Here is a 26,214-nt window from a genome sequence, read left to right as displayed (position 1 = left end):
GATTGAGCAAGGTAAAAGTCTCTAAGTGGCCAACATCATCTGAAGTAAATTTGACTGCTTGATTTCTTTGGAATAAAGTAAACTAAACCACTACTTACTTCCCAGGGTGCCTCCAACCGGAAGTTCCTCTGAAAGACAGATCATAATTTACAAATCAAATCATGAAATGAAACCTGACTATCTGATATTGTCCACATAAATCCATGTTTCACTCGAGGTCATAGGTTAGGGATGGAAAATGTTGAATGATGATTCCATTAACTTTCAATAGAATAAGCTCAATGCTGTGTGACCTTAAGACATTGAGCCCTGTATCTATTGCTAACAGTGAGAGGATCAGTTTAAGATGAATAGATTCCCATTGGTGTTTCAATCTGACAAACTAGATCTGCATTTCCGACGTTTTAAACAAGCATAATTCTAAAGATATTGCTGAAACTCTATTATTAATTTCATACCTGTTGTTGAAGTTGATGGGATTGTTGTTGCTGGAAAGGAAATATTTCAAGGTACAAGTGAAGAAAATTTAAAATAATGTCACCATCTTTCAGTAGAAGATCTCATTGTCAAGTCAACAGAAAGGTTTCTTAAGCATGCAGTGTTCTCCTGTTATCTCTGTGGTGGAAGCACGATATTGCATTGTTTATCCCGAGCACTGATGGCTTTTTGTTTTCTGGGGAAAAAACCTCAAACTTGTCACCAGCGGTGTAAGTCTGGGGCTTGTTTGGGAGCTCTCACTTTCTTTGTCTCAAAGAGGTCTGACACATTGTTCGCAATTTTGCCATTTGAAAGACAACCTGTTGGCCACTCAATAATGAAAGTAGATCCCTGTAGAGATCAGGCCTGGATTGTAGCCTAGATTTCAAAGAGACATTAAAATAAAACAAAGAACTGCAGATGCTGGAAATTTGAAACAAAAACAGAAATTTCTGGAGAAACTCAGAAGATCTGGCAGCCACTGTGGAGACAAAACAGATTTAACATGTTGGATCTAGCCTGTTTTCTGTCTTAGTCGCAAAAGGACAATCTTGCTTTGACATGAAATTATATCAGATTTGTATCTTGTTTGTAGGCTGAAAGCTGTGAGCACTTGTGAATCACTGAATGCCCGGTGACAATACTTAGTCATTTCACTCATTTGTAAAGTTAATAAAGGAGAAAGCTCCATGAAACTTGAATTAATTATTTTCTTTTGCAGAAAAATTGCTATTTTATAACATGATACTTTCTTGGGATTTGATTTATTATTGTCATATATAAGTAGGTACAATGAAAAGTTTGGTTCTGTATTCAGTAATAATTAGTATTAGGAAAGGTTAAGTAGGTTGGGCCTCATTGGAATTGCTTCACAGAATATCTTTAGAAACACTTTATTTTGCTAAACAAGAGTGCAGAATCTAATTGGACAAATTGTGCTTTGTTTCTGCTCTTAATATCATTTCAGAATTGCGTATTGGGAAATTTCCTGTATCAAATGAGAGCTTAAGCTGGAAATAATTCTGAATGGAGAAAGTGAGGTCTGCAGATGCTGGAGATCAGAGCTGGAAATGTGTTGCTGGAAAAGCGTAGCAGGTCAGGCAGCATCCAGGGAACAGGAGAATCGACGTTTCGGGCATAAGCCCTTCCTGAAGAAGGGCTTATGCCCGAAACTTCGATTCTCCTGTTCCCTGGATGCTGCCTGACCTGCTGCGCTTTTCCAGCAACACATTTCCAGCAATAATTCTGAATGGGTAATCTTCATTTTGTGTTTAGAATGCTCAACAGTGAGAATTACTGTCCAATTGCAATCTAATTCTCTGACTAAAGAAATTGAAAAAAAAAATTCTATTGCAATGGCAGAGCAACTTCAATGACTATTAAATTAGCACAAACTATTGGAATGAAGTGAGGGTTTTTTTTAACCTGTTACTGAAGTTGATCTGGTTGTTGATTCTGCAAAGAGAAATTAGGGAATGGGTTCAAATGAATTGTGTCCATCAATTATTTGCATATTCACGGATGACTGATTAAAGCATGGGTATATTCTCCTCAATCTGTTCATTGTAAAATAATCAGCATTGGAATAATGGATGGAAACTGATATTCTTCACTTGAGCATTTCAACTGTGAAAATAATGGCTCCAATTTTCTAGTGAGGGCAGCTGTGTGCATTATTGCATTATTTCAGCTGTGCCTTCCACTCTAGGCTGGGGCAGTGATGAGTGAGCACAGTCACCCACGAACTGATGGATATATCAGAAAATGACAGATGAGATTCCTCATCCCAGTTGTGCTGCATTAGTTTGCCTTATTTAGATCTCAAATCTCTTACTTCATGGGTAGTTGAGTGTGTGAGTGGGAGATTGGATGGGTGTTGGGTGCAGGAATGATTTAGCACTGAGGTCAGAGAAGTGGTGGTGAGAGACCATAAAATTTGAAAGGGTGGAGCAAAAGTAGGTTAGCACATCAAGTCTCCTTTGCCATTCAATGAAAACATGGATAAGCAAACTGTTCTCAACTTCACTTTCCAGACTTTTCCATTTGAGCCTTGATTCCCTCACTGGTTAAGAATCAGTCTAACTCACCCTTGAAAATATATAACGAGCCAGGCTCATCGGCCCTTTGTGGGAAAAAATCCCAAACTCACTAACAGAAGAAATGCCTCCTTATCTCTATCTTAAATGTTCCACTGTTTATTCTGAAATTGGGCCCTCTAGTCCTAGTCTGTCCCTCAAGGGGAAACAACATTCCCACTCTCAGTCTGCCTAGTACCCTAAGAATCTTGTATGTTTTATTAAGGTCACCTTAACCTTCTCCATCCAAATAAGACCCAACCTACCTAACCTCTCCTCATAGCAATAATTATGAAATACAGAACCAAACTTTTCACTGTACCTACTTATATGTGACAATAATAAATCAAATCAAAACCATAAGACAGTCTCTCTATTGCCCAATATTGGCCTAGTGAACCTTCTCTGGACTGCCTCCAATGCCGGTATATCTTTCCTTAGATAAGATGCTGAAAACTGTTCACAGTATTCAGCTGTGGTCTGACTCATGCCTTGTAGAGTTTTAATAAATGCTCATTACTTTTATGTTCAATTTTATTTGTAATAAAGACTGCCATTCCACTTGTCTTCCCTGTTACCCACTGAACTTGGATGCTAGCTCTTTATGATTTATGGACAAGGGCCGCCAAATTCCTCTATTCTGTAACTTTCTGCTGTCTTTCTCCACTTAAATAAAAAGTACATAAGCTTACATTTCCCACATTGAATTCTATCTGCCAGGTTTTTGCCCCTGATTTAACCTGTTTATATCCCTTCTGCAGATTCTTTGTATCGTTCATTTACCTGCCCATTTACTTTTGGGTCATCTACACACTTGGCCATAAATACATTTACTTTGCTCACTCAAGTCATTCTATCTATATCTATCGATATAGTAAATAATTGTTGCACCAGCACGGATCCTTGTGGAAATTCATTGTTACAGGATACAATCCTGAAATGCTCTGCTTATCCTGGTGATGGCTTAGTAGCATTATCATGAGACTATTAATCCAGAAACTCAGCTAATGGTCTGGGAACTGAGGTTCAAATCCTACCATGGCAGATGTGAAACTTTAAGTTAGTAAGGAATCTGGAATTAAGGGTCTAACGATGACCATGAAACCATTGTTGATTGTCAGACTAAACCCAAATGGCTCACTAATGCCCTTTGGGAAAGGAAATCTGTCATCCTCACCTGGCTACATGTGACTTCAGACCCACAGTAATGTGATTGACTCTTAACAATTAGGGATGGGCAATAAATGCTGGCTTAATAAAAGACACCCACATCCTGTGAGTGACTAGAAAAAAACCCTATCTGTCTTCTAATTGTTATCCAATCCTCTATCCTTACTAATTTATTACCTCTAACATTATGGTATCTTATCTTATTCAATTGTCTAATATGTATTATTAACAGCCTTATAAAACACCTTCTGGAAATCCAAATTTATATATCCACTGCTTCCCCTTTATCGATCCTCCTGTATTTCTAGTAATTTTGACAGAAATGATTTCCCATTCAGAAAGTCATACTGATCCTGCTAGATCATATGTATTTCTAAATGCTCTGCTTTTACAGGTAGTTCTAGAATAACATGCGTTTTGACAGCGTGATTTGACTATAACATTGCTGAAGAATTAGGAACGGTATTTTTAAGTATATTTATCTCTGTTGGCAACAGCACGATTCCAGCTGGGATCGGTTTGTGTGCTTCATTCTGCGCATGCACTGAAATCTCCACGGGTGTTCTGTGCATGCGCCAGTTTCCGTGTTGCTCTGTGCATGCACAATGTCAGTGCCAGTCCTCATGCTGTTCTGCACATGCACAATGTCAGTGCCAGTCCTCATGCCATTCCGCGAATGTGCCAATGTCAGCTGTCGACAAAGCAGCTTTAGATTAGATTAGATTACAGTGTGGAAACAGGCCCTTCGGCCCAACAAGTCCACACCGACCCGCCGAAGCGAAATCCACCCATACCCCTACATTTACCCCTTACCTAAGGCTACGGGCAATTTAGTATGGCCAATTCACATAACCCTGCACATCTTTGTGACTGTGGGAGGAAACCGGAGCACCCGGAGGAAACCCACGCAGACACGGGGAGAACGTGCAAACTCCACACAGTCAGTCGCCTGAGGCGGGAATTGAACCCGGATCTCTGGCGCTGTGAGGCAGCAGTGCTAACCACTGTGCCACCGTGCCGCCCACTGTGAGGTATTTACACTGTGAGGTATTTCTCTGTGAGGTATTTACACAGAGCAGCTTTCTTACATTTTTAAAATGTACAGTGTTAAATTTACTTTTGTTTCATTAATAAATATGATTTCAACCTTCATTCAGGCTATACTATACTTTGCGTTAGACTTCTGGGTGATTTTAGAGTGATCGTGAGTGATATCTTTTGCTGATCTGCCCTAACCCCGCTTTTCCAAAAGGGATCATTATTTCTATTAAGCAATTTTCTATTAAGTGAGTATGGAGTTATGGGAGAACTACCTGTATGTCCTTTATAATAGACACTAGTATTTTGCCAATAACAGATGTTAAGCGAAAGAGCCTATAGTTACCCATTTTTGTTATCTTCCTTCTTTGAAAAAAGATGTTACATTGGCACTGTTCCAATCTGGAGGATCTACCAGTGTATCCATTATCTTTATTGCTACTTCCTTTAATATCCTAGAATGCATTCAAACAGATCAGGAGACCTATCAGTCTTCTTTCCCAAGTTATACTTATTGTATTTAATTCGGATCCTTTTTTGTTGATTTTCAAAGCTTGTCCAATCCTCTGGCTAACAACTATTCTTTGCCAAATTGTGTGTTTTCTTCTTTCAATTTGATGCTGTCCTTAACATCCCTGGTTCATTATGTTTGGGTTATCCCTGTCCTAGAATCCTTCTTCCTCACTGGAATATACCTTTGCTGTGAGCCATAAACTACTTTCTTAAATGGCTGGGATTGTTCCTCAACTGCCTTCATGTTACACCCCTTTCCCAGTTCACTCCAGCCAGTTTTGCCCTCATTCCTTTGTAATTATCTTCATTTTATCTTCACACAGTTTTTTTTAACCCATTCTTCTCCCTCTCAAGCTAAATGTTAAGTTCTGCTATATTATGTTCACTATTTCCAATAACATCTCTATTGTTAAAAAAAGCTGATCTGAATACACTATACAAATGCTTACTCTGGCTACCTCTGCCAATCTGACTATCCCAATCTGCATGAAGTTTAGTGACAGCCATGATTAATGTAATTCCTTTATTGAATGCCCTCATTATCTCTAGAATTATTCTCTGTGCCATAGTATATTGACTATTATGGGGCAATACATTGTCCTTATCTACACCTTCTTTCACTTTTTATTTTGTGCCTCCCACCCCCCGGTATTTTACATCTTCAAGTCAAGATCATTTTTTGTTGTTGTGCCTATTCCATCCAGTATTAACAATGATAACCCGAAACCTTTCCTTCCAGACTGTCTTTTTAAAAAGTCAAATACCACTGAAAATTTACTTCCCAGTTTGGATCACTTTATGACTCTATAATGGCAATAAGATCGAAGGTGTTAACCCAGATTTGCGCCATTAATTCATTTACTTTTTCTGAATACTATGTACATTTAAATAAATAATAATTTTTTTTTTTCTTTTTGCCACTGATTACCTTTATGACCCAATTTACTGCTGCTACTATATGTTTGTATATTCTGTCCCTTCCTGTCCCATTCTGTATACTATTAGCCTAAATTTCTCATCTCTTCAGCACTCCACTCCTCTAATTAGATTAAAAACCCTGCTACAGTCTGAGTTATCTTATTCACCTGGATACTGGTTCTTGCACAGTTCAAGTGAAACCTCTCTCACTAGACAAAGTAATTTTGATCAACAGGGTTCATCAGATCATGGAGGTGATGGTAGGCAAGAGGTGGGACAGAGGTTGGGTTTTGTCACAGTGCTTGGTTCCATTCCACAGGCTTCTATCAGAATCAGACCAAGTATAAACCAGTATAACATTTCCGGAGTAAGAATCCAGGATAAATCTGGCCCGATGTCAGACATTGTGTTCAGTGTTGGTGATACTTCCAGACAGAAGCAATCAACCTAATGGAAGCTTGAATTTTCCATCTAATTTATTTGCGTCAGGATCTCTGTAGTGTCCTGTTAGAGTATCTTCAATTTTCAATTAAATTTCGATGTATGGATACAAGAGAATTTTGGCAAGAATTCTCTCACACGTGTGTGATTTAATACTCAGATCAGGTAGATTGGTTTTGCTGGTGTAAGGTCATTAGACAGACATGTTAACTGAAACAGAATTGATACCCTTTTGCAGGATTAAAGAGAAAGATCAAAAGATCAGTAGGAAGTCAAAGTGTTGAATATCAAAGAAACTGTTCATTTGAAAACAGGACGAAAGAAAGATAGGAATGTCAAGAGTAAATGGGTAGCAAGTGTACAACTCATAAATAAACTAAATTTGACTCAACATCAAATTGCAAAGTATTGAGAATTATTGACTTTTAAGATGCCAATGCTCTCTGCACATTGCGTGTGCTGAATATTGACTTCAGCACACGCTGAAGTCTTCAGCACACATTGCTATTGCCCATGTCTACAAACTTGAAGAGCAATGTTGATGTTTACAGAACTCATATTGAAGGTCTTAATTTTATCCATGAAAATCAACCAAAAAGTCTGGAATGTAAATTCTGTGATTGTGCTTACAAATGTTATGAGGTTATGTGGTCTTATAATGGGGAGAAAACTGTAAATGTGAGAAGACAAAGGGGCTGGTTTACATGTGGAAGATGTGAAACACAGAATAATTTCTGCACAGAAAATGACCATTGGTCCTATTAGGTCAGTTCCAGCTCTCGATGACAGCATTGAAAATAGCTCAATACATCCTGTGCCTTTCCCTGCAGCCCTAGAAATCTTGTCCTTTCATACACTTGTTAAACTTCCCTTTGAAAGACAATGACATTATACATTCCATTTCTCTATACCTCTTGATGTCACTTACAATATTCGTTACAGTGCATAACATTTCTAAGCTTTGTCCCATCTACAAATGTTGAAATTGTATCTTGCATTCCCATTTTGAATATCTGACTTTATTTTCAGATATTCGTCATATACATTATAGAAATAAAGGTGATTAGACTACAAACTGATGAAGTATTTTTCCAAAAGTTGCAAATAACTGTGAAGCAGTGTCCAGAAGCCCTTGGATCAATTGCTCTGAGTGCAAACCTTTCACATAGGCTGGCCAGCAGCTATGGAATGATAATATTGCCTTCAAGTCTGTTAGTTTCACAGCATGTGACATCTAGAACAGAGAACTTTACAGTGCAGTACAGGCCCTTCGGCCCTCGATGTTGCACTGACTTGTGAAACAAATCTGAAGCTCATCTATCCTACACTATTCCATTTTCATCCATATGTTTATCCAATGACCATTTAAATGCCCTGAAAGTTGGCAAGTCTACTACTGTAGCACGCAATGCATTCCAAGCCCTTACTACTCTCTGAGTAACGAAACTACCTCTGACATCTGTCCTATATCTATCATCCCTCCATTTAAAGCTATTCCCCCTCATGCTGGCCATCATCATCTGAGGAAAAAGGCTCTCACCCTATCTAACCCTCTGATTATCTTATATGTCTCAATTAAGTCACCTCTCAATCTTCTTCTCTCCAATGAAAACAGCCTCAAGTCCCTCAGAATTTCCTCAGAAGACCTTCCCTTCATACCAGGCAACATCCTCATAAATCTCCTCTGAACCCTTTCCAAAGCTTCCACATCCTTCCTATTATGTGGTGACCAGAACTGTGTACAACACTCCAACTGCAGCTGCACCAGAGTTTTGTACAGCTGCAACATGACCTCATGGCTCCGAAACTCAATCCCTCTACCAATAAAAACTAATACACCGTATGCCTTCTTAACAATCCTACCAACCTGGATGACAACTTTCAAGGATCTATGCACATGGATACCGAGATCTCTCTGCTCAGCTACACCACTAAGAATCTTACCATTAGTTCAGTACTCTGCATTCCTGTTGCTCCATCCAAAGCGAATCACCTCACACTTTTCCACATTAAACTCCATTTGCCACCCCTCAGCCCAGTTGTGCAGCTTATCCATGTCCCTCTGTAACTTACAACATCATTCGGTACTATCCACAATTCCACCAACCTTAGTGTCATCCATCTACTTACTAATCTATCCTTCTACACTCTCAACCAGGTCATTTATAAAAATGACAAACAGTGGACCCAAAACAGATCCTTGCAGTACACCACTAGTAACTGAACTCCAGTATGAACATTTCCCATAACCACCACCCTCTGTCTTCTTTCAGCCAGCCAAAATCTGATTCAAACCACTAAATCACCCTCAATTCCATGCCTCTGTATTTTGTGCAATAGCCTAGTGTGGGGAGCCTTATTAAACACCTTATTGAAATCCATATACATGACATCAACTGCTTTTCCTTCATCCACCTGTTTTTTCACCCTCTCAAAGAACTCAATAAGGTTTGTGAGGCACGACCTACCCTTCACAAAACCGTGTTGTGTATCTCTAGTCAACTTATTCCTTTCAAGGTCATTATAAATCCTATCTCTTATAACCTTTTCCAACACTTTTCACACAACTGAGGTAAGGCTCACATGTCTATAATTATGAGGGTTGTCTCTACTCCCCTTCTTGAACAAGGGGGCGACATTTGCCATCCTCCAGTCTTCTGGCACTATTCCTGTAGATAATGATGACATAAAAATCAAAGCCAAAGGCTCTGCAATCTCCTCCCTGGCGTCCCAGAGAATCCTAGGATAATCCCATCTGGCCCAGGAGATTTATCTATTTTCACACTTTCCAAAAATGCTAACACCTCCTCCTTGTGACAGGGAGGAAGTAGTCGAGCGAGGGAGCTGTGGTTTACTAAAGAAGTTGAATCTCTTGTCAAGAGGAAGGAAAAGGCTTTTGTTAGGATGAGTTGTGAGGGCTCAGTTAGGGCGCTTGAGAGCTACAAGTTAGCCAGGAAAGACATAAAGAGAGAGCTAAGAAGAGGGGACATGAGAAGTCATTGGCAGATAGGATCAAGGAAAACCCTCAAGCTTTCTATAGGTATATCAGGAATAAAAAATATTCATTTAGCATTTCTCCTATCTCTTCAGACTCCATGCATAACTTCCCACTATTGTCTTTGATTGGTCCTAATCTAACTCTAGTCATTCTTTTATTTTCCAGTGAGAATACTGACAAAAAATATTCATTTAGCATTTCTCCTATCTCTTCAGACTCCATGCATAACTTCCCACTATTGTCTTTGATTGGTCCTAATCTAACTCTAGTCATTCTTTTATTCCTGATATACCTATAGAAAGCTTGAGGGTTTTCCTTGATCCTATCTGCCAATGACTTCTCATGTCCCCTCTTCTTAGCTCTCTCTTTATGTCTTTCCTGGCTAACTTGTAGCTCTCAAGCGCCCTAACTGAGCCCTCACAACTCATCCTAACAAAAGCCTTTTCCTTCCTCTTGACAAGAGATTCAACTTCTTTAGTAAACCACAGCTCCCTCGCTCGACTACTTCCTCCCTGTCTGACATGTATATAGTTATCAAGGACATGCAATAGCATTCCTTGAATAAGCTCCTCATTTCATTTGTGCCCATCCCTTGCAGTTTCCTTCCCCATCCTATGCATCCTAAATCTTGCTTAATCGTATCATAATTGCCTTTACTCCAGTTATAACTCTTGGCCTGCGGTATATACCTATCCCTTTCCACTAAAGTAAACATAACCAAAATGTGGTCACTATCACCAAAATGCTCACCTACCTTCAAATTTAACACCTGGATGGATTCATTACCTAGTACCAAGTCCAATGTGGCCTCGCCCCTTGTTGGCCTGTCTACATACTGTGTCAGGAAACACTCCTGCACACATTGGACAAAAACTGACCCATCAAAAGTACTCAAACTATAGTATTCCCAGTCAATATTTGGAATGTTATAGTCCCCCTATAACAATTATCCTGTTACTCTCGCTCCTATCCAGAATCATCTTTGCTATCCTATCCTCTACATCTCTGGAACTATTCGGAGGCCGATAGAAAACTCCCAAAAGGGTGACATCTCCTTTCCTGTTCTAACCTCAGCGCATGCTACCTCAGTAGATGAGTCCTCAAACATCCTTTCTGTCACCGTAATACTGCCCTTGACTAAGAATGCCACACCTCCCTTCTTTTACCATTTTCCCTGCTCTTACTGAAACATCTAAATCCTGGAACATGCAACAACTAGCCCTGTCCCTGCTCTATCCTTTTCTCCAAAATGACATAACATCAAAGTCCCAGTTTCCAACCCATGCTGCAAGTTCACCCACCTTATTCAAGATGCTCCCGGCATTGAAATAGTCACACTTCAAACCACCTTCCTGATTGCTGGTGCCCTCTTGTGACCTTGAAACCTTACTTCTGACCTCACTACTCTGAACCTTATGGACACTGGAACTACAATTTAGGTCCCTCCTGAATTAGTTTAAACCCTCCTGAAAATCTCTGTTGTGTTCTCAACTTGTTGAGCCTGGCAGCTTCCCCATAGCTCAGGAAACCTGTGCTTGTACTGGTAAACGCAGAACAGTGACTTACATCCGCCATCAAACAAGGCTAATATTCACAACCTGCAGCAATATTTCATGATTTACAATGCTGTCCACAATGAAACCCACACACTCATCCCACAATGACAGCAGTTAATCCAGTTCTCTAGCTCAGTATGAATGAAGGGTTTTACCTCTTCAGATTAAGTACCAAATTTGCAGAAGATATTTGTGGACAATATAACCACTGTTGCATCCTCCTCCATCATCATTATCTCTGTTTCTACCTCCAAAGATGAAGCCAGATCTGCTGGGCATATTTAATTCCTTCTCTTTTAAATTTCAGATTTCCAAGCAGGTATTTTGTTTCTGTTTCCATTTCAATATGTTGTTTATTATTTACCTGTTGTTGATGATGTAGTTGATGTTAGTGCTGTAAAGAACACAGTTAATGTGTGAATATGCAGAATGGAGAATCATCCCTTCATTCCTGAAAGCAGATATACAGCTGACAAACCATCATTACATACATTTGCCAAGGTTTTACTGACCATTCTGACCCAACTATCCAGACAAATTCCTACCTGTTGTTAATGTAGTCATTGTCGATGCTGGAAAAGATGTCAAAAATGAGATTATGAAGAATTCAAAGTTTCGACATCATCTTTAAAAACAGTGTTCCAGACTCACAAAAACAGTGACTGCACTTCCAAATTAGGGAAGAAATGTACGTTAGGGGAGAGAAATGATCTACAGTAGCTTAGAAAAATCTATTCCATTTCACTAAGTGCTCTTTCACCTAAAATGCTTCTTTGCAACAGTTTGGAAAAAAGTGGTCCCAAATGCTGCATAAACCATTTTCTTCAGGCTTACATTAACACTCAGTGGTTGAAGGTAGTGATAACAACTGTACCCACACAGTGTCTACGCTTTAGACCCTATATCACTTATTGTTATCGATTTAGTTTCATTTCTAGCTGACAAGCGAACCTGCTCTTCTGCTCATCTACATATCCTTTCGAAAGGATGTATATCCTTGGATATTTAATTTCTGGTTCAATCCCATTGCAGCTACATTCTGTGATGCCCATAAATTTGTACCTACGAATTTCAAGCTGCGCTACAAGTTCACTTACCTTATTTTACAGACTGCACGCATTTAAAAAGAACACCCTCAGTCTGAGTTAACTCTCCTCCCTGTCTCAAAGTTGTTCTCTACATTTCTCCTCTCCTAAACCTCTGCATCATTAATTAGTTTCAGCCCCTTCCACATCCTGAGGTACCTGATTCACCAGGATACTGGTCTCCTCAGTTCAGATTGATCAGAATTCGACCAAGTATGAACTAGGGATCATTTCCAGAGGAAATGTCCAGGATATTGCTGAGTAAATCACCTGATGTCCGACTTTGTGTTCAGCATTGGAGATCATGCCAGATACAAGTATTCAGCCTCATGAAAATTACAATTTCCTGTCCAAATCTAACTAATTTTTTTTTGTCGCAGCATCTCTGTGGCGTCCTTTTAGAGCGTCATCTAATTTAAAGTAAATTGCCATGAATCGATACAGGAAAGTTTGGGCCAGGAATTCTCTCACATCTGTGTGATAGTCAATTTACACAGGGTGAAGGTATAATCTTTATCGTGAATAAATTGACCTTGTTGAGATGAATTGAAAATGATTCAGTAGATACTGTTAATTAGATACCTCTTCGTGAAGTCAAGGTTGTCGTTGGTTCAGTTGTTGATGCTGCAGAGTAAGGATTTGAAGGATTACATTGGCAGGATGTGAAACAATCACAGCAGTAAGAAGTATGAAATGATAGATGAGAAGTCAAGCAACAGATGGAAATGGGCACCATCAGCAATCATTTCCTCATTGTTTCATGTTGATGCTGGAATTGTTTCTGCAGGAAATAGCTGCAAGTTTGGAAAGAAATATTCATCTGTTCCACAACTCAATGTAGTCCCACTCCCATGCATAGGTTGTTCTGCATTGTCTTTCTCAGCTCCCACCTTGAGAATATTTGACATAATTGTATAATGTTTCAGAGGCTACTCCTGTTAGATTAAGGACCAATATAAATTGACGTATGAATAAGATCATAAACCACGCCTACTTTAACTTTTGTTGAAGTTGATGTTGGGCCATACGGGTGGCTGGTCACCCGGGCTCGAAGTAACAAGCAAAGTAAAAGAATGAGCAGAAATGAAGAACACAGGCTGATTGTGATGAGTACTGCAGGAGAATGCGGCAAGTGCAGATCTATTCGATCCATACTAAGGCAATTCTGATGCTATTTTGAATGAATAACACAATGCATTTTTCATGAAAAAAATAAAAACAAAACATAAATACATGAAAATAAGAATTTGTAGGGAATAAGGTGTAGCATCAAAATATGCTGGTTTAGTTTTGGGGATAATTTTGACTGATAGCTACTTCTGGTACATCTCTTGTATGATACAGAATGCTGCATCTACTCACTGAGTTTGTAGCCCTTGGTTCAGTTGGACCTTGATTGATGCAGAGAAAGAAATGAACAAACTTCCATGTTTGAAGAACGGTCCTCAATTCCGTCTGCATTCAGTGACTTCAACCATGAGCAGTTCAATAGAAGGAAATTTATATCTTTCATTGATCCTCTGCAGTCATTCAGTCATAGAGTGACATGGTCACAGTGACATTACAGGACAATAAGAGGCCAGTCGGCCTGTTGAGTCCATGTTGGGAATGACAACCAAACCAAATTGGAGCTCTGTAAAAGTGTCAAATGAATCTCTGCTTTTGTATGCACTATCTCAATTTATAAATCACATATGCTTTGCTACATATGTTCTGAATATGGAGTCACGGAGTCATTTATGGTATTACTTTCAAGCACCGATATACATGATTCTCCTGGCCAGTCTGAAACTCTGCACATCTTCAAACTATGCCATTGAATCTATATTGCCTTCATCATCCTCGCTGGCAAAATGCATCACCTCACACATTTATGGATTAAATGTTACATGTGTTTACCTGCCTCGATTGCCAGCCTTTTGATGTCCTATTGCTGTCATTTCATATCATTCTCACTGTCATCCATTTGGATACATGCATTAGGAACCAAAAGGGTTAATGCTGAGGAATAGAGAAAGCACTGATACCATGATATCAGTTGGACTGAAACAGGGAAAATTATTTGGAGGTCAAGGGAATTTGACCCATATAGGTCCACAGCGGTATCCATTACAGTATTAGTTTTTATGACAAAAATTGCAGTGGTCCAGGCAATGCGACTTTGGTGGGACCCCTATCAGACAAACTCCTATCTGAAAAAAACAATCATTTCTCACAGCTGGCTGATTTATATGCAGTCGACAATGTTTTTCATCCTAGCTGAAAATGCTCCCTGCTCCCAGAACAGCAATTTTGCTGGCCAGTTTTGGTTTCAGAGAATATCTTCAATTCAATATCGCCAAGATTCAACCATTTCCCTTTCTCGAGATTCTCTGTCACTTCATCAAAAACACAACTGGAATGATCAAACACAATCAGCAGCAGATATTTCAGCTTTATTTTATGCTGAATGCCATTCTGCTAGATCATTGAAATCATTGCTGAGAGCATGTTCAGATCACTACTCCGATTATTCACATACATGCAAAACATTCTTCAGTTCCCTCTTAAACTGAGTGCCAGTTCAAATTTACTGACTGCATTCTAATTTTCTTGTTCAATTCTCCTCCGAACTGATTGTATTTGACCTGCTTCTGATTGAAATATTCTCATGACCTGCTTCTTACACTTTTTCCTTTGTTATATTCTCTCCCTCATCCCCAGAATTTCTTAGCTAAACCAATCTGTTAGGCTGTTCTTCAGGGAAGGGTGGAATCTTTATTCTTGGAAATTGTAATGAGACATTTCAATCCCTTCTTGTCTCGATCAACATAGTTGGTGTTCTTTGCCTTCTGTGTGGAATAGATCTGGATATTTTCTTCTTAAAAATGCATTGGCAGGCCTTTGTGAATATGTTCACAAGTTGACCACCATAGTAAATAAGAGAACCACCCGCACAGAACTTGTCGTCTATCAAGCTGGTCATCACGTGGGATCTGGCTTGTCCTGTAAGACCATCAGCTGCAACCAACCAACTAAACCTTCCAAATAATTCAAAGGATTTGACAGAATGAAAAGGCATGTTTCTTTTCCCCTTTACTAAGTCTCTGACTTGATTTTTTTAACCACCATTTACTTTTCTCAGAGTTCTTTCCGATTTATTTCTTTCATCCCTGAAACTGAAGGTTGTTTGCTTTCACTTCAGAATGTCAGAGTAACTTGGATGAAGAAATCAGTCGAAACTATTGAAATTAGGAGACAGATTTTCCTCTTTTGAAAACTTCTATGTGAAACCATTGCTGACAGCATGTTCTTGATTATATAGCTGTTCTCCCTGCTTAAGAGAACACACTTGATGGCGTCAACAAGCAGAATAGAACATCCTGCCATCCATCAGTGTAGAATTCCAGTTGTCAAGTCACCAAACATGATCATTTCAAATCATTGTCTAAAATTTCACTGAAAGTGTTTTCATCACAGCACAGTTAATTTCATGCCTGTTGTTGAAGTTGTCATTGTCGTCGATGCTGGAAAGGATTCAGAATGCATCATCATGGATGGTGCGATATCTAAACATCCTTTTATTGTTCAAAAGTAGTGTGACTACAATCAGTACTGACTGTAATTCAAAACTTCGATTCCCTCTGTTAAACACAATACTGTTCTGTGTATAATATTAATCGAATAATTGAGCTGTGCCATGATCCATTCGAAGTAACAGATAAAGCTACGTGATAAGGTTTCACGTTATTATTTTACTACATCTTGAAGATCATTTTATGTTCAGTATCTAAAGTCTAAAAGTGTGTGCAAAGGTGAATGAGAATGTTGGCGATTCAATTGACGGTCGGTGCACGCATCATTGAGCTGTCAGGTCATCGACGTCATGGTAAGGCATCGTAAAACGTTGGAGCAAACGTTGGGGCCGGTCTGCTCACTTCGACTGCTCTGCCTTTCAATCAGATCACAGCTGATCTGAAAGCCCTCCACTCCACTTTTCAGCCTGTACCCTAGGACCCTCGACTTCCCACTGATTAAAAATATCATAGGTCCTTGAATACAACAAATTTACAATGAGTTGCAAAGCACTCGTCAAGCAATGCCCGGAGGACCTGAGAAAATCTGCTTTGAGCGCAAACCTTTCACAGAGACTGGCCAGCACCCACGCAATATGAACATTCGATTCAAGCCTGTCAGTTTCACTGAATGTGGTGCTTCCATTGTGTTCTCACCTTGTTCAGCTTGGTAGATTCCCCATAAATTAAGTAACCTGTGCCCCTCCTCTTACAGGGAGGTAGAATTGTGACTTACTCCTGCCATCAAACAAGGCTTTACCCAAACATCCATAAATACAGCTGTTGAACGTCAAGGTGGATCCTATCAGCTAAGATTCACAATCTGTTGCAAGATTTTCTGCTTTTAACCAATTGTTCACAATGAGCTTCTTGCAAACCACATAATGGCAGCATTTAATCCTCCCCTCTAATTCAGTATGAATGAGGGTCTTACCTCTTCAGCGGTAAATTCAAATTTGGTGGGAATATTTGCTGACAAGATAACCGCAGCTGCAACTTCCTCCATCGTCGTGAGAATCTCTGTTTCTATTTCAAGACTTGCCTCTTTTTAAAATTTCAGATGTTCAGGCAGGCATTTTGCTACTATTTGCTCATCAATGTATTTTTAAAATAATTATGTACCTGTTGATGATGTCGTTGTTGATGTTGGTGCTGGAAAGAACACAGTGAATTGTGTGAATGTGCAGAATGGAGCACCATCCCTTCATTTCCGGAAGCAGATGTACAGCTGACAATCATCAATCATCCTCATTTCATGCATTTGACAAGTGTTTCCAGAATATTTTTACCCAATGTCATAGACAAATTCCTACCTGTTGTTGATGCAGTCGCTGTCCATGCTGGAAAAGATGTCAAAAATGAGATTACAAAGAGTTCAAAATCTTCACATCATCTTCAAAAGCAGTGTTCCAGACACATAAAAGCAGTGACTGCAATTCCAAAGTAGGGAGCAATTTTATGTTAGAGCAGAGAAATGGTGTACATTAGCTTAATAAAGTCTATTCCGTTTCGCTAAGCGCTCTTTCACCTGAAATGCATCTTTCCAACAGTTTGGAAATTCGTTGTCCCAAATGCTGCATTAACCATTTGATTTGTTTCCCACAGGTTTACATTATTACGCACTGGTGGGAGTCAGTAACAACAACTGTTCTCACATAGAGTCTGCGCTTCAGACCCTGCATCACTTGTTATTGATTTAGTTTCATTTCTGTTTGACAAGTGAACCCGCTCCTCTGCTCATCTGCATTTCCTTTCAAAAGGATATATACCCTTGGATATTTAATTTCCAGCTCTGATCCCATTGCAGTCACGTTCGATGATGTCCACAAATTTGGAGCCATCAATTTAAATCTGTGGAACAACTTCATTTACCGCATTTCACATACTGCACGCGTGAAGAACAACACCCTCAGTACGAAGTTGAGTGTCCTCCCCGTCTCACAGCAGTTCCCTACATTTATCCGCTCCCCAACCCTCTCAATCATTAATTATTTCCAGCCCCTTCCACATCCTGATCTATTTGATTCATCAGGATAATGGTCCCCTCGTGGTTCAAGACAGAGTCACGGAAACGCAGTCCATCAAGCTATGAAGGTGACGGTGAACGATTGACCTGGGAGGGGTTTCCGTCTGGTCACAGTGCCTCCTTCAGTGACATTGCTTTCGAACAGAGTTAGAACAAGCATGAAGTAGGTATCACTTCCAGAGTAAACATCCAGGATATTCCTGAGTAAAAGACCCAATGTCTGACATTGTGTTCAGTGTTGGTGACTGAATGGGTGGCAAGGTGGCTCAGTGGTTAGCACTGCAGATTGACAGCGTTAGGGACCTGGGTTTTATACCAGCTTCGGGCGACTGCCGATGTGGAGTTTACACATTCTCCCTGTGTCTGCGTGAGTTTCCTCCCACAGTCCGAAGATGTGCAGGTTTGGTGAATGGGGCCAGCTAAGCTGCCCATCGTGTTTGGATATGTGTAGAGTCGGTGTTAGTGAGGGGAAATGTGGAGTATTAGGGTATGGGAACACATCTGGTTGGGATGCTCTACGGAGGTTCGGCGTGAACCCGTTGGGCCAAATATCTTGTGTCCACACTGCAGGGATTCTGAGATTCAATACCAGACAGAAGCACTTAGATTCACTGAAAATTCAATGTCCCGTTGAATTTTATCTAATTTATGTGTTGCAGCATCTCACATGTGCCCGTTTGGAGCAACTCCCAGTTTAAATTAAATCTCCATGAATGGATATCGCACAATTTGGGCCAGGTATGCTCTCAAAACTTCGTGATGCAATCTGTGAGATAGTCAGTTTCCACTGGATGGGGGTACGAATATTATCGTGAGTAAATGACGCTATGACCTTGCGTGAAGAACTCGAGATCCCGAGTTTCAGCACGTTCCTTAAATGTAATTACAATGAATTTGTTGAGATGAATCGAAAATGATTCAGTTGGTTTTGTTCATTTGGTACCTGTTGTTGAGGTGAAGGTTGTTGTTGGTGCTGTTGTTGTTGATGCTGCAAAGTAAGGATTTGAATGTTTACATCAGCAGGATATTGAACAATTACAGCAACAGCAAATATTAAATAATAGATGTGAAGTGAAGAAACAGATGGAAATTTGTACCATCCGCAGCCATTTGCTCACTATTTCACGCTGAGGTTGGAATTGATTCAGCGGGAAATGGCTGCGCGTTTGGAATGAAACATTCAAATGTTCACCGCGACTGTTCCGCCTTTCAGTCAGATCACAGCTGACCTGAAAGCCCTCAACTCCCCTTTTCAGCATGTACCTCGGACCCACGACTTCCCACTGATTAAAAATCTCACAGAGCCTTGGATACAACAAATTTACGAAGCGTTGCCACTCCTCTTTCAGGGTGGTAGAATTTTGACTTACTCCTGCCATCAAACAGGTTTTTGCCCAAACATCCACAAATGCAGCTGTAATCCTATCAGCTAAATTCACAATCTGTTGCAAGATTTTGTGTTTTTCACCCGTTGTTCACAATGAGACTCATGCACACCCCATAATGGCAGCATTTAATCATCCCCTCCAATTCAGTATGAATGAGGGTTTTACCTATTTAGCGGAAGATTCAAATTTGGAGGAAATATTTGCTGACAATATAACGGCAGCTGCAACTTCCTCCATCGTCGTAAGTATCTCTGTTTCCATTTCATGACTTGACTCTCTTTTTAACTTCAGATATCCAGGCAGGAGTTTTGTTACTATTTGCTCATCAAGGTTTTTTTCAAAATTATGTACCTGTTGATGATGTCGTTGTTGATGTTGGTGCTGGAAAGAATACAGTGAATTGTGTGAATGTGCAGAATGGAGCACCATCCCTTCACTTCTGGAAGCAGATATACAGCTGACAATCATCAATCATCCTCATTTCATGCATTGGAGAAGAACTTACTCAACAGTTTAACCCAACGACACAGACAAATTCGTACCTGTTGTTGATGCAGTCGCTGTAGATGCTGGAAAAGATATCAAAAATGAGATCATAAAGAGTTCAAAGTCTTGACATCATCTTTAAAAGCAGTGTTCCAGACACACAAAAGCAGTGACTGCAATTTCAAATTCGGGAGCAAATTTACGTCAGAGAAGAGAAGTGATGTACAGTAGCTAAGAAAAATCTATTCCGTTTCGCTATGTTCTTTTTCATCTGAAATGCTTCTTTGCAACAGTTTGGAAGTAAGTTGTCCGAGGTGTTGCATCAACCACTTGATTTGTTTCCCTCAGGTTTGCATTACTACACACTGGTTCTCTCCTGGGGTCTACGCTTGTATTCCTTGTTTCATTTAGTTTCATTTCTGATTGACAAGCGAACTGCTCCTCTGCTCATCTGCATTTCCTTTCAAAAGGATATATATCCTTGGATATTTAATTTCCAGCTCTGATCCCATTGCAGTAATGTTCGGTGATGCTCACAAATTTGGAGCCATTAATTTCAATCTGCGCTACAACTTCATTTACCGCATTTCACATACTGCACACATTGAAGAACAACAGCCTCTGACTGTCCTCCCCGTCTCACACTTATTCCCTGCATTTATCCGCTCCTCAACCCTCTCAATCAATAATTACTTCCAGTCCCTTCCACATCCTTATCTATCTAATTCACCAGGATACTGGTCCCCTCGTGCTTCACGACAAGAGTCAAGGAAACAAGCTATGAAGGTGACGGTGAGCGGTAGACCTGGGAGAGAGTTTCGTCTGGTCACAGTGCCTCCTTCAGTGACATTGCTTTATAACAGAGTTCGAACAAGCATGAATTAGATATCACTTCCAGAGTAAACATCCAGGATATTCCTGACTAAACGACCCAATGTCTGGCATTGTGTTCAATCTTGCAGACCACATCGGCGGCAAGGTGGGTCAGTGGTTCGCATTGCATCTTCACTCGGGACCTGGGTTTGATACGAGCTTCGGGCGACTGCCTGTGTGGAATTTGCACATTCTCCTCGTGTCTGCGTGGATTTCCTCCCACAGTCCGAAGATGTGCAGGTTTGGTGACTGGGGCCAGCTAAGGTGCCTATATTGTTTGGGCACGTGTAGCGTCGGTGTTAGTGAGGGGAAATGTGGAGTAATAGGGTACGGGAACACGTCGGGGCGGGATGCTCTGCGGAGGTTCGGTGTGAACCCGTTGGGCCAACTGTCCTGTTTCCACACTGCAGGGATTCTGTGATTCTATATCAGACAGAGCCAATAATTCACGAAATGTTGAATTCCATCTAATTTATGTGTTGCAGCATCTCTGAGGTGTCCTGTTGGAGCATCTCCCAGTTTAAATTAAATCTGCATGACCTGTTTCCACACTGCAGGGATTCTGTGATTCTATTTCAGACAGAAGCCAATAGATTCACGAAATGTTGAATTCCATCTAATTTATGTGTTGCAGCATCTCTGAGGTGTCCTGTTGGAACATCTACCAATTTAAATTAAATCTCCATGAATGGATGTAAGAAAATTTTAGGCCAGGTATTCTCTCACATCTTTGTGATGCAATCTGTGCGATAGTCAGTTTCCACGGGATGAGGGTATAATCATTATAAATGATGCTATGACCTTCCATGAAGAACACCAGATTCTGAGTTTTAATACGTTTCTTAAATGTAATTACAATGACTTTGTTGAGATGAATCGAAAATGATTCAAATGTTGTGAAACTTGAAAGGGTTCAGAAAAGATTTACAAGGGCGTTGCCTGGATTGGAGGATTTGAGCTGTAGGGAGAGGCTGAACAGGCTGGGGCTGTTTTCGCTGGAGCGTCGGAAGCTGAGGGGTGACCTTAAGCGGGGTTTACAAAATTATGAGGGACATGGATAGGATAAATAGACAAAGTCGTTTCCCTGGGGTCGGGGATTCCAGAACTAGAGGGCATAGGTTTGAGGTGAGAGGGGAAAGATATAAAAGATACCTAAGGGGCAACCTTTTCACAAAAAGGGTGGTACGTGTATGGAATGAGCTGCCAGAGGATGTGGTGGAGGCTGGTACAATTGCAACATTTTAAGAGACTAGATGGGGTTGGGATATCTGGTCGGCATGGACAGGTTGGACCGAAGGGTCTATTTCCATGCTGTACATCTCTATGATTCTATGACTCTATGAAGGCAAGGTTGTTGTTGGTGCTGTTGTTGATGATGCTGCAAAGTAAGGATTTGAATGTTTACATCGCAGGATATTGAACAACCAAAGCATCAGCATGTATGAAATGATAGATGTCAAGTGAAGAAACAGATGGAAATTTGTCCCACCAGCAGCCATTTATTCACTATTTCACGCTGATGTTGGAATTGATTCAGCAGGAAATAGCTGCGCGTTTGGAATGAAACATTCATATGTTCCACAATTCAATGTAGTCCAACTCCCATGCCTAGGTGCTCTGCATTGTCTTTCTCAGTTCCCAACTTGAACTTCAGAACAATACGTTGTCGCTTTGTACACAGTACCACTGCCGGGAGTGAACTGGCATTCTAGATGTATTTGTGTACATGGGGCAAACAAGAAAGTTCCTAACACATTGTTAATGACATAATAATTGGTGAATTGTATAATGTTTCAGAAGCTACGCCTGGTAGATTGAGTACCAATATAAATTGATGCATTAATAAGATCATAAACCACGCCTACTTTACCTTTTTTTGATGTTGGTATTGGAGCATAAGGGTGGCTTGTCATCCGGGCTAGAAGAAACAAGGCAAATAAAATGATGAGCAGAAATGAAGATCAAAGTCTGATTGAGATGAGCACAACAATCTAACAGACAGGAAGGTGCTGGGTCAAAGTGTGGTCCCAGAAAAGCACATCAGGTCAGGCAGCAATGGAGGAGCAGGAGAATCCACGCTTCAGGCATAAGCCCTTCAGCAGGCAGGAAAGTGCTGCGAGTACAAGTCTATTGGATCCATACTAAGCCAATGCTAATGCTATTTTGTATGTAGAACACAATGCATTGTTCATGAGAAAAATAAAATACCATAAATACATGAAAATAAGAATGTGGAGGGAATAAGGAGGAGAATCAAAATAGGCAGGTTTAGTTTTGTGGATAATTTTGACTGAGAGCTATTTCTGGTCCGTCTTTTGTATGATACAGAATGCTGCATCTACTCACTGAATTTGTAGCCCTTGGTTCAGTTGGACCTCGGTCGATGCAGTAAAAGCAATGAATGACCTTCCATGTTTGGTGAAAACTGTTACATTCCATCCGCATTCAGTCACCTCAACCACAATCAGTTCAATAGAAGGAAATACATATCCATCATTGAACATTAACAGTCATTCAGGCATAGAGTGACATGGTCACTGAGACTTTACAGGACAGTAAATGGTCAGTCGGCATGTTGAGCTGATTTTGGGATCGACAACCAAAACAAATCAGAGATCGAGGCAAGATTCAAATGAATCCCTGCTTTTGTATGCACTACCTCTGTATGAAACCATTGCTGACAGCTTTTCGTGACTTGTTGTTCTAGCTGTTTTTCCTGCTGGACAGAAGACACTTGATGGTGTCAACATGCAGAATGGAACATCTGTCATCCATCAGTGTAGAATTCCAGTTGTCAAGTCATCAAACATGATCATTTCAATCAGTGTCTAAAATTTCATTGTTAGTTTTTTCATTACAGCACAGCTAATTTCATACCTGTTGTTGAAGTTGTCATTGTCGTCGATGCTGGAAAGGATTCAGAATGCATCATCATGGATGGTACGATATCGAAATATCGTTTTATTACTCAAAAGCAGTGTGACTGCAATCAATCCTGACTGCAATTCAAAACTTAGATTCCCTCTGTTAAACACAATACTATTCTGTGCATAATATTAATCGAATAATCGAGCTTGGTCATAATTCATTAAAATTTAACTGACAAAGATACGCGATAAAGTTTCATGCTATTATTTTACTACATTTTGAAGGTCATTTTATGTTTCCTGGTAACAACTGGAAACTCTTGGCACAGCCTCCAAATCTTCACCTTACTTCTCCTTGATATTCTTGCACTTCCTAAAAGGCAACTTTCTAGAGAGTTCATTCTATGGGCTTTATCCAACACAACCCTCTACATTTTCAGACTACACAATTGTGGGTGCCTTCAGCTGTTGGTGTGACTGACTCACACCAGCACAACTAGTGCGCTGAAGCCAAGATGTTCTCCCTGTTGAATTGGTTAAATCGGATGAAAGTATTTTCATCATCCTGTGTTTTTTGAATCCTGCAGGATGAGAGACTAGCCATATTAATCTTGATCTGTATATAGGCTTTTCTTCTTTCATGCATTAACAGTTGAGCAAGATAAGAGTCTCCCAATAAACAACATCATCTGAAGAAGATTTCACACCTTGGTTTCATTGGACTAAAGTAAATTAAAGAACTGCTTACTTCCCACTGTGCCCCCAACTGGAAGTTCCTCTGAAACACAGATCATAATTTGCAAATAAAATCATGAAATGAAATCTGACTACCAGACATTGCTCAGATAAATCAGATATCATTAGAAGTTGTACGTTAAGTATGGAAGATGTTAGATGATGATTCCATCTACTTTAAATATCATGAGCTCAACGTTGTGTTGCCTTAAGAGAGTGAGCCCTTTATCTGTTGCAAACAGTGATAGTATCAGTTCAAAATGAACGCATCTGCATTGGTGCTCCAGTCTGGAATCATAGTTCTGCATTTCGGACTTTTTAACAACCACAATTCTAAACATATTGCTGAAACTCTATTATTAATGTCATACCTGTTGTTGAAGTTGATGGTATTGTTGTTGCTGGAAGACAAATATTACAAAGGACAAGTGAAGAAAATTCAAAACAACATCACCATCTTTCTGGAGAATTTCTCAGTTGTAAATTCTAAAGATTCATTTCAAAGAGACGGCTAAAACTATATGAGAAACTTCATAAAATTGCAAAAGACCTACAGATGCTGGAATCCAGTATGCAAAAACGAAATTGCTCTCAAAACTCAACAAGTCTGGGAGCATCTCTGCAGGGATTGCAGAGGTATCTTTTCGGGTGCAGTGACACTTTTTTAGAACGTCTGACCAAAAAGCCAACTCAGATGGCATTCTCCTGTAACCTCTTTAGTGAAGGATGCCCGTTGCACCAATGGCTTCTGACTTTCTGGGGACAGAGCCTCCAATCTATCACAAACATGACCATCAGTGTAAGGGTTGGAGCTACTTTGGGAGCACTCACTTTCTTTGTCTCAAAGTGTCTTGATATAATGTTGGCAGTTTTTTCCATTTCTGACCAAGCTTGTTGGCCAATTAACAATTTGAGACCTGAAGGGCTGGAGACAAGACACTTCTTGTGAAGTGAAAATCTGCCAAATTGTTTGTTGGTTGGCAATTGTGAGCAGATATTACCAAGAAATTGTCTGAAGACAAACCTTCTTCTCCCTTGCTATTTGCACCAGTTAGTAAATGAGAAACATCTCGGAAAGCTGGACCAATTCTTTCCTTTTTCAGCAGAAGATTTATTTGTGAAATGAAAAATATTCTCACACAGAATATCCTTCAGAAACGACATTTGCAACACTCATGCCTTGTACAGGTTCAACATTAAAGTCTTACAGTGTGTGCAAAGGTGAATGAGAATGCGGGAGATTCAATTGATGGTCAGTGTATGCACCAATGTGCTCTTCTCAAGCCTCTCAATCAATAAGTATATCCAGCTACTTCCACAACCTGACCTATCTGATTCACCAGGACACTGGTCCCCTCATGGTTCAAGACAGAGTCATTGGAAACACAGTCCATCGAGTTGGAATGGTGACAGTGAGCCATAGAGTTGGGTCACGGGTTATATCTGGTCACAGTGTTTCCATCAATGACGTTGCGTTCTATCAGCATTCGAAGAAGCATGAATTACATATCACTTCCAGGGTAAATATCGGTGGATGGTCGGTGCATTCATCTTCGAGCTGACAGGTCATCAACATCTTGGTAAGACGTCGTAAACTGTTGGAGCAAATGTTGGGGCCGTTCTGCTCACCTCGACTGCTCCGCCTTTTATTCAGATCACAGCTGATCTGAAAGTCCCCAACTCCACTTTTCAGGCTGCACCCTCGGACCCTCGACTTCCCACTGATTAAAAATCTCACAGAACCTTGAATACAGTAAATTTACGAAGAGTTGCAAATCCCTCGGGAAGCAATGTCCGGAGGACCTCAGCAACACTGCTCTGACTGCAAAACTTTCTCAGACACTGGCCATCACCCACGCAATATTCATTTCAAGCCTGTCAGTTTCACTGAATGTGGTGTTTCCACTGTGTTCTCATCTTGTTGAGCTTGGCAGATTCCCCACAGATCAAGCAACCTGTGCCCCTCCTCTTTCAGGTTGGTAGAATTGTGACTTACTCCTGCCATCAAACAAGG

At 40.2% G+C, this 26,214-nt stretch overlaps 1 protein-coding gene across 1 annotated transcript in view; it reads right to left on the bottom strand.

The window, feature by feature from the left end:
* LOC122558130 (integumentary mucin B.1-like) overlaps nucleotides 1–16,831 on the bottom strand; it is a 73,043-nt gene extending 56,212 nt beyond the window's left edge. The window contains exon 1 of the mRNA XM_043706449.1: nucleotides 16,760–16,831. Within this exon, the coding sequence (XP_043562384.1) occupies nucleotides 16,760–16,831 (72 nt within the window). The remainder of the gene's footprint in view (nucleotides 1–16,759) is intronic.
* Between the last annotated feature and the right edge of the window lie 9,383 nt (nucleotides 16,832–26,214).

This window comes from Chiloscyllium plagiosum, chromosome 16 (assembly GCF_004010195.1).
Source record: "Chiloscyllium plagiosum isolate BGI_BamShark_2017 chromosome 16, ASM401019v2, whole genome shotgun sequence".
Lineage (NCBI taxonomy): Eukaryota > Metazoa > Chordata > Chondrichthyes > Orectolobiformes > Hemiscylliidae > Chiloscyllium > Chiloscyllium plagiosum.
This window is presented reverse-complemented; position numbering and strand designations above follow the sequence as displayed.